Source organism: Solanum dulcamara, chromosome 7, assembly GCF_947179165.1.
Source record: "Solanum dulcamara chromosome 7, daSolDulc1.2, whole genome shotgun sequence".
Classification (NCBI taxonomy): Eukaryota; Viridiplantae; Streptophyta; class Magnoliopsida; order Solanales; family Solanaceae; genus Solanum; species Solanum dulcamara.
Window position 1 is genome coordinate 77,785,997 of NC_077243.1, and position 13,778 is coordinate 77,799,774.

The window sequence follows — 13,778 nt, forward strand, 5'->3', positions numbered from 1 at the left end:
TAAAAATAAATTAAAAAAAATTTGGACGAAAGTAACTCCAGAAATAGACATAACAAATTAAAATAAAAAAATTATAATAAAAAACTAAATAAGAAAATAACTATACGACCACACCAAATTAATCATTAGGGAAAAAATAGACTTTTAAAGTAGTACTAATAACTAAAGGAAACACGATATTTAAACTTCAAACACAATACAATATAGAAAGGAAAAAAAACAATACAATACAATAGACAACAATATGAAAATAAGATCTCCTGTTCTTTTATCATTTAAATATAATAAAATAATCGTTTCAATGTTTCTTACTTGTAAAAATGAAAATTCCTCATTAAATACTCCATTCATCCTTAACCATAAATCTCAAATTTGAATCCACTTAGGCACGAAGTCGCCTTTTGTTAAAAAGCATTTTACTTCCAATATAAGATTTTCCGGCACGAATTTGAATTTAGTTGGATTCCAATATAAATAGCGGACACCGAATGAAAAATAAAAAAATAAAATAATATCCCTCATTAAATATTTCTTCATCTTTAACCAGATGTCTCAAATTCGAGACTCTATAGGTAAAAAGTTGTCTTTGTTAGTGAATGTTTTACCCCTCAATATAGGACTTTTCAGTGCGAATTCAGATTTAATTATTCTTCAGCGTGGATATCAGAATTAAAAGCCAAAAAAATAAAAGAAGATCCCCCATTAAATAAACTATTTTTTAAAAAATAAAATACCAGAAAACATCTCTCACTAGCAAAATCAAGAAAATCCAAAACAAGAAAGAGAGAGAGGTCCAAAGCAAAAGAGGAAAAAAGAGGAAGAAGCAAAAAAAATGGGGTTTGAGGGGAAAAAGAGAGAAGAAGAAGGTGTAGAAATGGCTACAGATTTCTTCTGGTCATATACGGATGAGCCACATGCTTCTCGTAGAAGGCAAATTCTCTCTCAGTACCCTCAAATTAAAGACCTTTTTGGCCCTGACCCTTTTGCTTTCCTCAAGGTAAAAAAAAAATGCCCCCTTTTTCATAAATTTACAGAACATATTTTCCCCAGAAATGCTTATATGAATTTGCTGTATTAGTGATTATGATTAATGGGTCGTTTTAGATTTTGGGTTAAAATGGGTGGGTGGTGCTAAAAGTTTAATCTTTTAAAATAAACATTTTGGTATCTTGATGTGAGAAGGATGGGATGTAGGTAGACATTATCCCTATCTTCGTGGGGTAGGGGGCTATTTCTGAAAGAATACTTATATGAATTTGTTGTAATAATGATTTTGCTTGATGGATTGTTTTAGATTTGGGTTAAAATGGGTGGTGCTAAAGGATTGATCTTTTTAAAATCATTTTTGTTTGGATTTTATTCAATTGGCTTGCTCTGTGTATGCTTCATTATTGTTTCAAGAATTTGTTGCTGATAAGCTTTGGCTTTGTAGAATGTATTTCTTTATATTGGAATCTTTTAATTTTTATATTGATTTAATATGCGTGTTGAACAAGATTATTTAACTCTGAAATAGTGTAGACCTTCAACCTTACAACTCTTGTTGTAAAGGTTAGAGATAATGATAAAAACAAAACACATGATCTATCACTTTTTCGCGAGTTTCATACTCCAACTATCAGTTATGTCCATTACCTACGTGAACTATCGCCATCTAGTTGAGTAGATGGTGATAGTTTAAGTAGGAAAAGGGAACAACTTATAGTTGGCCTAGACAGTTTTGAAACATAGATGACGATTAGTTTAGGAAGGAAATGGAACAACTGATAGTTGGGGTGTCAAGCTTGCGAAAAAATGATAGTTCGGGTGTGTTTTTACCATTAACTTTGAATGTTGTTGAAAAGTCTTTTCTTTTCCAAATTTCTTGAAAAAGATGTATACTTTTCCTTTTCCAGACATTTTAGAGGATAGGGAAAAGTTTGCATTTAGATTCACATGGTTTGGCACTTGCACAATCTCATGTTCCTTGTTTTTTTGGTGTCAATTTTATTGGTCTCAACAAGTTAGTTACAACTACAAGATACCACTATCATTTCGTTGTCATTATTGTTTTTTCTTCTGTAGTACACTATGTTGTGTACTGCTCTCCGTTTCACTTTATTTCATTGTTGCTGCTTTCGTTTATGTAATCTCCTTTTTCAAACTGCTTTGAAATACTTTATTTAAGTCGTGGGTCTATTGAACACAACCTCTCTATCTCTACGACGTAGGGGTGAGGTCTACATAAGCTCTACATTTTCCATCTACCAAAATTTCCCTTTCATTTATCGATCTCCAAATTTTGTGTTGCAGATATCGGTGGTTGTTCTGCTTCAGCTTTGGACAGCTACCTTCCTCCATGATGCAAGTTGGCTGAAGATACTAATGGTTGCCTACTCTTTTGGCCATTCACGAGCTTAGTCACAACCTCGCTTTCTCTACTCCAGTTTACAACCGTTGGCTTGGGATTTTCGCCAACCTTCCCATTGGTGTTCCCATGTCTGTTACCTTTCAAAAGTATCACCTGAAGCACCATCGATTTCAAGGAGTTGATGGAATGGATATGGATATCCCGAGTCTTGCTGAAGCTCATGTTGTCAAAAGTGTCATAGCAAAATCAATATGGGTCGTTCTGCAACTCTTCTTTTACGCACTTAGGCCTCCTTTTTCTCAAACCTAAACCACCTGGTGTATGGGAATTCATCAATTTGATCACCCAACTATCTCTCGATGGATCTATCGTATACTTCTGGGGCTGGAAATCTTTGGCTTATTTGATCCTGTCTACTTTTGTTGGGGGCGGGATGCACCCAATGGACGGTCATTTCATCTCCGAGCATTATGTCTTCAACCCCGAGCAAGAGACATACTCCTACTATGGTCCACTTAACCTAATGACATGGAGTGTAGGTTACCACAATGAGCACCATGATTTCCCAAGGATTCCAGGAAGCAAGCTCTTCAAGGTGAAGGAGATCGCACCAGAATATTACGAAAACATGGAGTCTTACAAATCTTGGAGCCAGGTTATTTACATGTATGTAATGGACCGGACGATAGGACCTTTCAGCAGAATGAAGAGGAAGTTGTCGACAAAGACGGACAAGAAAACTGAATAGGCACTCTGCTGATAGAGACGGATTCAGAATTTGAAATTTATAGGTTCCTACAACAACCTTAAGTTAATACTATAACAATTTTTGAGTTCATGGTCAAATATTTATAGTATTTAATTGAATTCTTGATATATGTAAAAGGTCTGGGCAAAAGTTATTGGGTTCACGTGAACCTATAATAACCGGCGCTTTAGATCCGCCCTTTATTTGTTGGTGTTCTCTTTTTTTCACTTCCTTAGTATGGTTTTTTTACCAATCTATTCTTTGATTCTAATATATTTGTTTGTAACATTTTTATAGCAATCCTGCATTTAAATGCAGTAGATGTAGTCAATGTAATAGTATTATTCATTTTTATAAATTTTTTGTTACAGTTTAACTTAATTATCAGATATCTCCTTTTAAGAAAAAAATTAATGATCTATTTACCTATCTAAAAGTATTACATTGTTGTGAGTTTCATATCTCAACTATTTCTTTCTTTGTATTGAAACACATCTCGATGCTGAGTTGGTTCATACGTACCTGCTGTCGAGTGGGAAAAAATATTTAGCCAATTCATTATCGAGTTGTGTTTTGATGCAAAGGAAATGATAATTTAGGTTGGTAAAGAAAATAATGAATAGTTGAGGAATGAAGCATAAAAAATGAAACATACCTTGATGTTGGAGTTTGCCTATACACGCGTAGTGTTGGACATAAATATTTGATCAATTCATTATCGAGGTGTACTTTAATACAAAGGGAGTGATAGTTTAGATAAGTAACAAGAACAATAAATAATTAATGTATAAAATTCATGAAACAAAAAAAAAATTAATGTATTTTTGACGTGAACTCTATATATAATAGTAAGAAAGTCTTTTTGAGTTTTTGGATTAGTTGATAAGTAAACTCAGCTACATCTTGAAAAATGCATGATTTATTGTTAAAGCTCGACTTTGTGGTGTCTTAATATGTAAGGAAATTATATTGATTGTCTTTTCTGTTGTTTCAACATATTGAATAACACCACCACCATGAATTGCGGTGGAATATTCAAATGAATCAAATTTCAAAACGAGCAATGAATATTGAACATCGATAAACCAAAAAATAATGAACAACAAAAATTACATTGATTTTATGTTTATTACGTAAAAGTAATTTACATATTTTGGTCGATTAAAAAATAACTACAAAAAACTATTTATTTTGAGAATGTGATGGTAACCTAAAATGGGGGCGGATATACGAGGGCGGAGCCACATGAGTTAATGAGTGAAATCCGAACCCCTTCGATGAAAATTTATATTGTATATATAAGATTATCTTTTAATGTATATATAATAGATATTGTCTTATTGACTTCTTCATATGTTTACTTCTTTATATTTTGAACTCCCTTAATGAAAATTCTGACTCTGTCATCGATTAAAGAGATAGAATTACAATATGCCTATCAATATTATCTACATAATTTATTTGAGTTGAAGGCCTATCGGAAACATCTTTACCTTTACAGGATAGGAGTAAGGTTGCGTACACATCACCTATCTTAAATTCCACTCGTAAAATTACACCGACCAAAAGAAATTAGAGTTCACTTTTTATATATTAATAATATTAAAAAAATTACACTATCAATTTACTATATATTTAAAAATTTATATGCAGAAAACTTTTTATTAAATATGAATTGACAAAGCAAGAAAAGAAAATAAATGACATGCTAAGATGTGACCAACCACCAAGTAAAAGATGTACAATTACATTATCATATGTATTCGTTGTTTTTTTACTTGTCCAATTAGTATTTTACGTTATTTTTTTTAAAAAAAATACTAGTTAAGTATTTGTTTTATTTGTTAAAATACAGAATAAGAGGACACATTATATTTTTGAACCGATAATTATTTTTCTGCTAATCTAATTTTCTCTGTCCCTCAAGATTAACGAGGTGGTATAAGAATATTCACATGTTGTCTATTGACTATTAATACTTCAATTAGTTTGGACAATGGTTACTTAATACTAATAAGGATAAAAGTCGAAAAAAATTGATTTACTAAAATTGATAAGTAAAAGGAAAAAAAAATGTATCCTTGCCTTTTTGTTTAATCTTATCCATTTCATCAGGAATAAAAAATATAATCAAGATTATCGATCATTTTTTAATGATCGAAAAATATTGCAATTCTTTTGAGGTGTTGCACGGTGGTATCTCGGCTTTAATAGCCGAGTCTCTGGTTAGCATGGGCGCCCACGTGGCGTCCAGATTTGGAAGGGTGGCTGGGGTCCACCTCAGCATTCACCACCTCAAAAGTGCAAATCTTGGTGAAATTGTTTATGCTGAGGCTAAACCTCTCAATGTTGGAAAATCAATTCATGTTTGGGAAGTGAATTTGTGGAAAAAAGGTTCTTAAAATTTGGGGAAAAGAATTTTAATTTCTACATCAAGAGTTACTATCAAGACAAACATGCCTTTACCAGAAAATGTCAAAGATGCTGCTGTGAATATCAAGAAGTATGCAAAGTTATAATTAGGTCTAGACATCGAGTTGAGTTCAATCGAGCTTGTAATAGAATTTATGTTGAGTTGAGTGGAGTCAAATCCAATCAAACTTGCAATAGAGTTCGACTCAATTCGATTTGTAATAGAGTTTAATTAAGTTGAATCTACCTATCTAGTCGAGTAGAATCCAATCGAGCTTATAAAAAAGTCGAATCGAGTAGGCTCAGCTCGAGCTGTGAATTCAATAGAAACTTTTAGGGCTTGTGTGGTTATTTCAAATTATGAAAATTATTCCAATGTAAGATTTAATACAATTTCTCATTTTATCTTAAAGACCATAAATTTTAAAAGAAAAAATTGTTGTCATAAAATTTTGTACCTAATTAAAATGCATTACATAAATTAAAACGGAGAAAATCATTTCAAATTTGTTCATGATAGAAAATCTGGAATTTAAAAAAGAAGATTTTTCGTATATTGTTAAGTTCTACATTTGAAAATTCTCCAATCAAAATGTTGACAAGAATATATCGATCCAAACAACAAAACAAATTTGTTTTACATGATATGTAAACCCTCTTTATACAATACCTCATAAATCACATAGGAAATGTAAATCACACAAATAAGTTCAGTGAAATGAGTTCTACGGAAAATGCGTTGACAGGGAGAATCGATCTCTGGCCTTCTTTATAGAATACCACTTGTTGTACCAACTCAGCCACCTTAAATCTTACTAGTATGAAAAGTGAAATTAATCGTCTAAAAAATAAAATAATCCTCTTGCTTCAATAAATTAAAATACACTGACGACGTATAAAAATTCTTTACACTGTCAGTTATTATAAGCTAAATAAAAAATTTCACATCTAAAAAGGTCTTCTAACTTTATTTTGTTGATTGCCCACATACTTAGAAAGGCAATTCAACAATTTTGTTTCCAAAGTTTTGAAATGAGAAATTTGCATTTGCAATTCTAGCTTTTTTTCCCTTAAATTCTGATTCTCCTCCATAAGCTGTTTTTGTCTTTCATTTGTAGCCACATTTGTGTTTTCTTCATGAGAAAAGGGCTTTAGGTATAAAGGAAAAACACTAGGGTCACTTTTTTTTCTGGTTATTTTTGCAAGCAAATGTTTACTTCCTCTCTTGAATTTCTCATGGGAGAATTCCCACCTTTTGGATGCCACCTTTTTGAATCCCTATATTTGCTTGAAAATTTCAAGATTAATTAACCAAAAAAAAATGAAAATATGAAATTATATATGTAACAAAATTTATTAACAGACTAGAAAGCAGAGGCGGATTTAGAATATGTTAGTTAAGTTTGTTCAACTCAAATCATAGCTTTCGGCTCGATGTGCAAAAAGAATTTAAAATGTTTACCTATAATAAGATTCATTAAAATGCTACTTTGTTGAATCCCTATTTATTTAAAAAAATCTTAAGATTATAAAAAAAAAGGTGAAACTATATATGTAACAAAATTCATTAACAGATGAGGCAGATTTAGAGAATGTTATGTTCGTTCAATTCAAATCATAGCTTTCGACTTGAGGAATGTATACATATGCAAAAGAAATTTAAACTGTATACATATAATAAGATTCATCAAAATGCTACTTGCTTGAATATAATCCCTACTTATATTTAAAAATTTCAATAGTAATTATCAAAATAAAACGTGAAACTATACATGCAACAAAATTCACTAACAAATTGGAAAGCAGAGGCAGATTTTGAGTACTCAAACTATGGCTTTCGGCTAGAGAAACGTATACATATGCAAGAGAAATTTAAAATGTATACGTATAATAAGATTCATCAAAATGTTTCTTTATTGAATCCCTACTTATATTTAAAAATTTAAATATTAATTACCAAAAGAAGAAGAAAAAAAGGCGTGAAACTATATATGCAAAAAAAAAATCATTAAAAATTTGAAAAGCAGAAACAGATTTAGAGTATATTCAGTTTGTTCAACTCAAACCATAGCTTTCAGCTAGAGAAATGTATACATAACTATATGTAAAAGGAATTTCAAATATGTTCATATAATAAGATCATACTTATTCTGAACTTACTCATCGATTCTAAATCTTGAATTCTGACTATTTAAAAAGGATTGTTGTCTAGAGTGGAAGGTTTGAAATAAAGGCTAGAGAAGAAAATAAGAACTGCAACTAAAGTGAAAAAAATTGTTCAACATTAATATATTCCACATTCTAAAATGTTGTCTAGTTTAAGTCAAAATAAAACTGGTTTTCCAGAATTTTAAGGCAACAAGGATGTGATTAAATTGACTTTTTGGTTTCTAAGTTTTGGAGCATTAATTTTGTCTTGCAGCCATTTTGACTAGTACTGTTTGATTATCGCCATTATTAGAAATAAAGGATTTTTCATTCATATTGGGAAATAGATTAACTCATTGAAATACTAGAAAAGTTCCTAATTTTTTCATATGAAAATATTACTATTTTTATTTTCTCACTGACTTAATAAAAATGTCTCTAAAAAAAGTCATTGAACTTTTTTTAGTGAGACATTTCAACAGAAAATAGTGATTTTTTTTAGAAGTGCATGAAATTAAAGGCCTAAATTGTGTAATTAAAGAATGAGTTTAAGTTATATATACCATTATTCTAAGTAATGTTAACACAATTAAATTATCTTTTATCTGTTTTAACAGGTAATCTATTTTATTTTTAAAATTACAAATTTTACATTTAAGAAGATTTATGTAGATATCATTTGACTGACTTGAAATAGACAAATAAGCTGGTGAGGATTTATTTTTTGTTTTCCACCCAATGTCCTCTATCTATTTTGAGATTTCATCGATTAATTTACATTCGCTATTAGGCTTATTAAAGAAGAAAATGTTGTTGCCTACCTGATTTTCTTCTATTCACAGAGCTCAAATCTAAAATCTTTAATTAAAAATGAAGAAATTTTATTCATCTACAATAACTATATACACAATTAACTCCCTTATATCCAAATTTACTATCAATTCCTCCATAACTATATATACAAGTAGCTAAATAATACTCCATCAATACTTCTAAAATTTATTAATACATCTAAATGAGATGGCGTTTTAAGTTGTTTAAATTTCTTTTCTTACATTAATTACTATTTCTTTTGTCCCAATCTATGCAATATTCTTCACTTATAAAAAGTTAATTTTGACTAATTCTAAAATTATATTACATTAATTAGATTAACTCAATATATTAGAATTAACATTAATTAGATATTCAAAAACTATATATACAAAAGTATATACAATTTGGCGGCTAAAATTGGTAGTCCCTATCTATTGTTGAGAAAGTAGACTTCGAGCTTAACTTAACCCAAGAAATTAACTTATCAGGAAGTGAGGGACAATTAATTTTCTTGAACATTCTAACAAATATACACATAACACAAACATATGTAATTATATATAAGTGACAAAATAATCTTGTTATCGTGATCCACTGAAATTCAACTATTTGTCATTCTGATTCATAAAAAACATCATAATGAAAAAAATATAGCACAAACATATATTGTAGAGAGAGATAAAGAGAGAAAAACTTACATAGGTATTAAGTTGTTGACAACTAGTTTTCTTGAGCATTCTAACAAATATACACATAAACACAGATATATATAAGTGACAACGTGACTTTACTATCATGATCCACTAAAATTCAATCTTTTAGGGAAAAAACACAAATTGCAGAAAGATAAGAGAGAAAAACTTACATAGGTATTAAGTTGTTGACAACTGTCAACTAGTTTTCTTGAACATTCTAACAAATATACACATAAACACAGATATATGTAAGTGACAGAATAACTTTACTATCACAATCCACTAAGATTCAATCATTTATCGTTATGATTATGATTCATAAAAGACATCATAATGAAAGGGAAAAAACATATATCGTTGAAAGATATATAAGAGAAAAAAACTTACATAAATATTAAGTTGACGTATGAAACTCGAGAAATTATTATGCTTGAAATATCTAGGCAACATGAGCTCCGAAAATTCATTAGGACACCATACAACAAATCCACTTCCCTCTTCATTCCATGACACTACCTTATTATTTTTTTCATCATTCTCTTCTTTCTTCGCCTCCGCCTCTGTCTCTGCCTCTACCTCTAAAAGCTCGTACGTTTTCAACAAGAACGGTGCCGGACACTTTTTTCTCGACGGGGGCTGCCCGATTTTCTGGCTGACCGTCGACCCGTCTTCCGACGTTCCAACGGCTGCTGTTGCCATGGACTATAGTCTATAGAGGATATTTTTGGTTTCTTTTCTTGACAGATATATAGAGTACATAAATATCAATACTACGATATTTGACTGAATATTAGTTACAGAGACAATTTTTTCTTTATTTAATGGATATTGATTGATATTTTTTCTTTGGAATATTATATTTTGGATGGATAATTGTGGCAAATTCAGAATTGTGGAATCTGATTTATCTGTACTCAATATTTTCGAGACATAGCATATAAATAATCACTAAATTAAAATTGCATAAATAGTAGATTTAACTCATAATTTTAAAATATAATGAGTTTAATGCTAAAAATCTTGAAAATTGAGCTGATGAAACTTAAACCATGGTTCGACATTCACTCATGAGGTTAAAAAAGAACAGTTGAAACATATATGGCTATAAATTATTTTACTAAAGTTCAAATGAAAAATTTAAAAGTAAATTGTTTCTAAATATATTAATATATTTTTTTAACAAATTAATTAACAAAAAATGCAGAAGCAGATTAAGAATTTAAATTCTAAGGATTCAATCTTAAAGGGGTTCTTAGCGTTGAATCATTCATTTATATTTTATAATTATAGATTCATATTTACTACTTGTTTTAACTTAATGTTTTTTTACATTATAAATTTATATTTCGCATAGTTTATATGAACTCAAGATCATAATATTGATTGGTCTTTTAAAAAAAATGTGTCACATAAAATAAGAATTTTTATGAAATGTATTTTTACAAAAAATCATTCATTTTATAAGAATTTTTGACTATCGATACCTCAAATTGTGATTGCTTTGAGATAGTCAAAAAGAAATCAACTTAATTTGGGATATTAAAAAGAATCAGACTTCATTATTCCAAAAATAAAAAAGAATTATACTTATCACGACCCACATATTTGGACTAATAAGAAAAAGAAAATCACATCACATGCAACAGAAATTCAAACAATTATTTAAAGAAAGGAATCAAAATGAATATGATTTTTCACTTTTAATCGATGGTTTCGCATTAAATATAAAAATTTATTTTAATAAGGAGTATTTTTTCTTTTGAATGGATCTCACACAATGTGAATTTAAATTAATTAGAGTCTCCACTTAATATTAACGGGTGTTAAATAATACCTTTTTTTCAAGAAAATACATTGTTTAGTTAAGTTAAAATTTTAATTTAATGTGTATATATATTATATGTAGACCCCTTTTATTTTTTATTTATGTCCATATTTTTTATATTATAACACCTTTTAATAAAATTTATAACTTTGATCTTAAATACAAATATCAAATACGAGAAAAAATTAAGAAAGAAAGGGCCACGAATGCTGACTCACTTCAAAAGTGTCTGGCAAAAGCTATTCCACTTTTTGATCTAAAATTTAAAAAATAAAATAAATCATCAACTTATATAATTAATTAATAACTTTCAAACTACGACTCAAACTCAAGCCCCAACACTCTCTCAATATGTATTTGAGAGAATATTGTAAATACGGTTGAATTTGACGTAAATTATTAGTTTTATTTTTAAATTATTAACAAGTTTAAAAATATTATTTACTTGACTAACTAAAATTAGATACACTCCAATTTGCCACATAATATAGCAAATGATCTCAAATTCTTGTAGGATCATGAGACTCATAATAAAAAATCGAGATAAGTGTTGAAAATACCTCTAAAATTGGTGAGAATTTAAGGGTGTATTTCACTCATGTTGCAAGATCGGAAATGTATTTAAGTTCAGTTAGTCAAATAAGAAAGTACAAATTCTTGTTTTCTCTCCTCGTGTTCTCTTTTAATTTATTTAGAGTCTATTTGGAAGGATTCTTTCTAATTAGAGGTATAATTGCAATTATAATAAAATAAAATAATTTAGAGATTGAAGTTCTTTGACTTTATTATATTTTAATTTTTTTAATGAAAACTATGATTTAATCATTGACTGTATGTATTAAAAATTTTACTAAATAAGTACAAATAACATATTTTGAATCTTGTAAATTAAATAAAATAATTTAAATTTTTTAATTTAAGCTCATAAAATTTAGATCTTGAATTTACAAATTAACTAGCTCAACTATATATTACATAAGTTATCCACAACTAGTTCTTAAGCTTTATATTTGTATAATAATTCCAAATTTGGAGTCATAAATGCCTACCAAGAAATATAAAGAACTTAATAATGTCAAATAATAGACTGTCTGCATTACCCTAAAAATCACACATCCCCACTCTTCTACATCTTTTAGTTGGAATTGATACAATAAAGCATTTGGTGGCTAAATAGTATGAAACACACATCCACACAATTATCTATTGCACCATAAATTTTAAAGGTTTGTATTTGTTTTGAATATATCATGTTCACTCTTATGAGGAATGAATGCTCAGGTTCATTTGTGTTTGCGCGTTTCAATTGGACTGGACATAATTTAGTTGTAGAGAATATAATTTTAAAAGTGATTTTGATTTCTCGGTTCAAATACAATTTCTTACTTTACGTTAGAAAATCAATTATTGAAGCTCTACGCTCTCAAACTTAGTGACTTGATTGATTGATATTGTAAGCTCATCTTACATACAAATTATGAGAGTCCCATATGCCAAGAACATTTAAGAATTAAGAGATTAAGTTAATTAATATTAAAAACTCCTCTTGGAGAAAAACCAAGAAATCCATGCGAAAAATAATAATTTGAATTTATCTAATTAAGGGCTTAGTGTGAGTCACTTCTGTCGCGAAAGAACAAAGAAAGGGTAATCAATTTAGATACATTATGGAAATGGTTAGCTTCATTTATAAAAATTTTACATCAAAGATCGAATAATTAGATGAATTATAATGATCTTCTAATTAAAGGATGCAATTTTTTCCGTCAGTATAGTTAAAATTAATAATATAACATAAATTAAACAGACCAAGTGGTTGAATGTAAATCAATGACAATTATTGAAGAAAATCATTGACAATCATACACTTACTCAGCTGATTAACCAGACATAATCAAGTAAAACTTTTTTTTTTTTTAGGATTTTCCTCCAAAGAGTTTGGTAGCAGACTTGATTTGACTAGTGCTAGAATTTTCAAATTTTTGGCAAATATGAATAATTTTCATAGTTCAATTCATTGATTACGTCGAAAACGATCTTTTATTCTTTCAGATTTTACTTACGAATTTTCCATTGAGTATGTTATTTAACTAATTGATTACATGAATTTTATCTTATCAGTAAGAGTTTAGTTTCTCATTAGATAAGTCGAGTCCAAAATATTTTACTACTATATATTTACATATGAATCGATAAGAAAGTAACGAGTTCAATTAAACTTATTTAACCTCTAATGAAAAGTTGCAAATTTGCTGCTTCAAATTAAAGAACATGTTCAATGATCAATCAACAACATAGGGCATAGCCATGTGAAGCTCATAATAGTCTTGATATGACAAATTAACATTAGAATCTTCTTAGCATGTTGTCTTGTTTGTTGCAATGAACCAAACCATATTCTCAATTATGATTTGGTTAAATTTTTGAAAAGTCAAAGAGTGTTTTTCTTTTTGTAAGAAATTTAGTCCGTTTGGATGGACTTATTTTAAGTAACTTATAAGTTGAAAATTGCTTATAAGTTTTTTTAAAAAAAATAGGTGCATCCCAATTATTTTTTTTGACTTAATAAACTGTTTTCAACTTATAAGTTGCTTAAAATAAGTCTATTCAAACAAACCCAATTATTTATTGAGGCTTATTTTAAGCACAAAATGACTTTAAGTTGGTCAATCAAACACTTAAAAAAACTAAAAACAGCTTATAAGTAACTTATAAGCAAATTCAAATGGGCTTAATCAAAATAGTTATTTGCATAGTTGCTTAAACTAAAAATAATTGACGAAT

The 13,778-nt window shown here is 28.9% G+C and overlaps 1 protein-coding gene and 1 pseudogene across 1 annotated transcript; one reads left to right on the forward strand and one right to left on the reverse strand.

The window, feature by feature from the left end:
* The first annotated feature begins 743 nt into the window (after positions 1-743).
* LOC129895029 (sphingolipid delta(4)-desaturase DES1-like) lies at positions 744-3,217 on the forward strand (annotated as a pseudogene).
* A 3,241-nt stretch (positions 3,218-6,458) lies between these two features.
* Positions 6,459-9,883, reverse strand: LOC129894906 (heat stress transcription factor B-2a-like). The gene is made up of 2 exons (XM_055970505.1): positions 9,557-9,883; positions 6,459-6,788 (listed from the first exon to the last, which is right to left on the reverse strand). Exons 1-2 carry the CDS (start codon positions 9,866-9,868, stop codon positions 6,459-6,461), a joined length of 642 nt encoding a protein of 213 aa, XP_055826480.1. The 5' UTR covers positions 9,869-9,883.
* Positions 9,884-13,778: the final 3,895 nt, after the last annotated feature.

Bases quoted from the DNA above. Each gene is read 5' to 3' on its own strand.
- LOC129894906 (XM_055970505.1), bottom strand. From the start codon at position 9,868: ATGGCAACAGCAGCCGTTGGAACGTCGGAAGACGGGTCGACGGTCAGC. The intron at 6,789-9,556 runs GTAAGTTTTTTT...AAGCAAATATAG, and splicing joins TACGTCAACTTAATATTTAT to GGATTCAAAAAGGTGGCATC.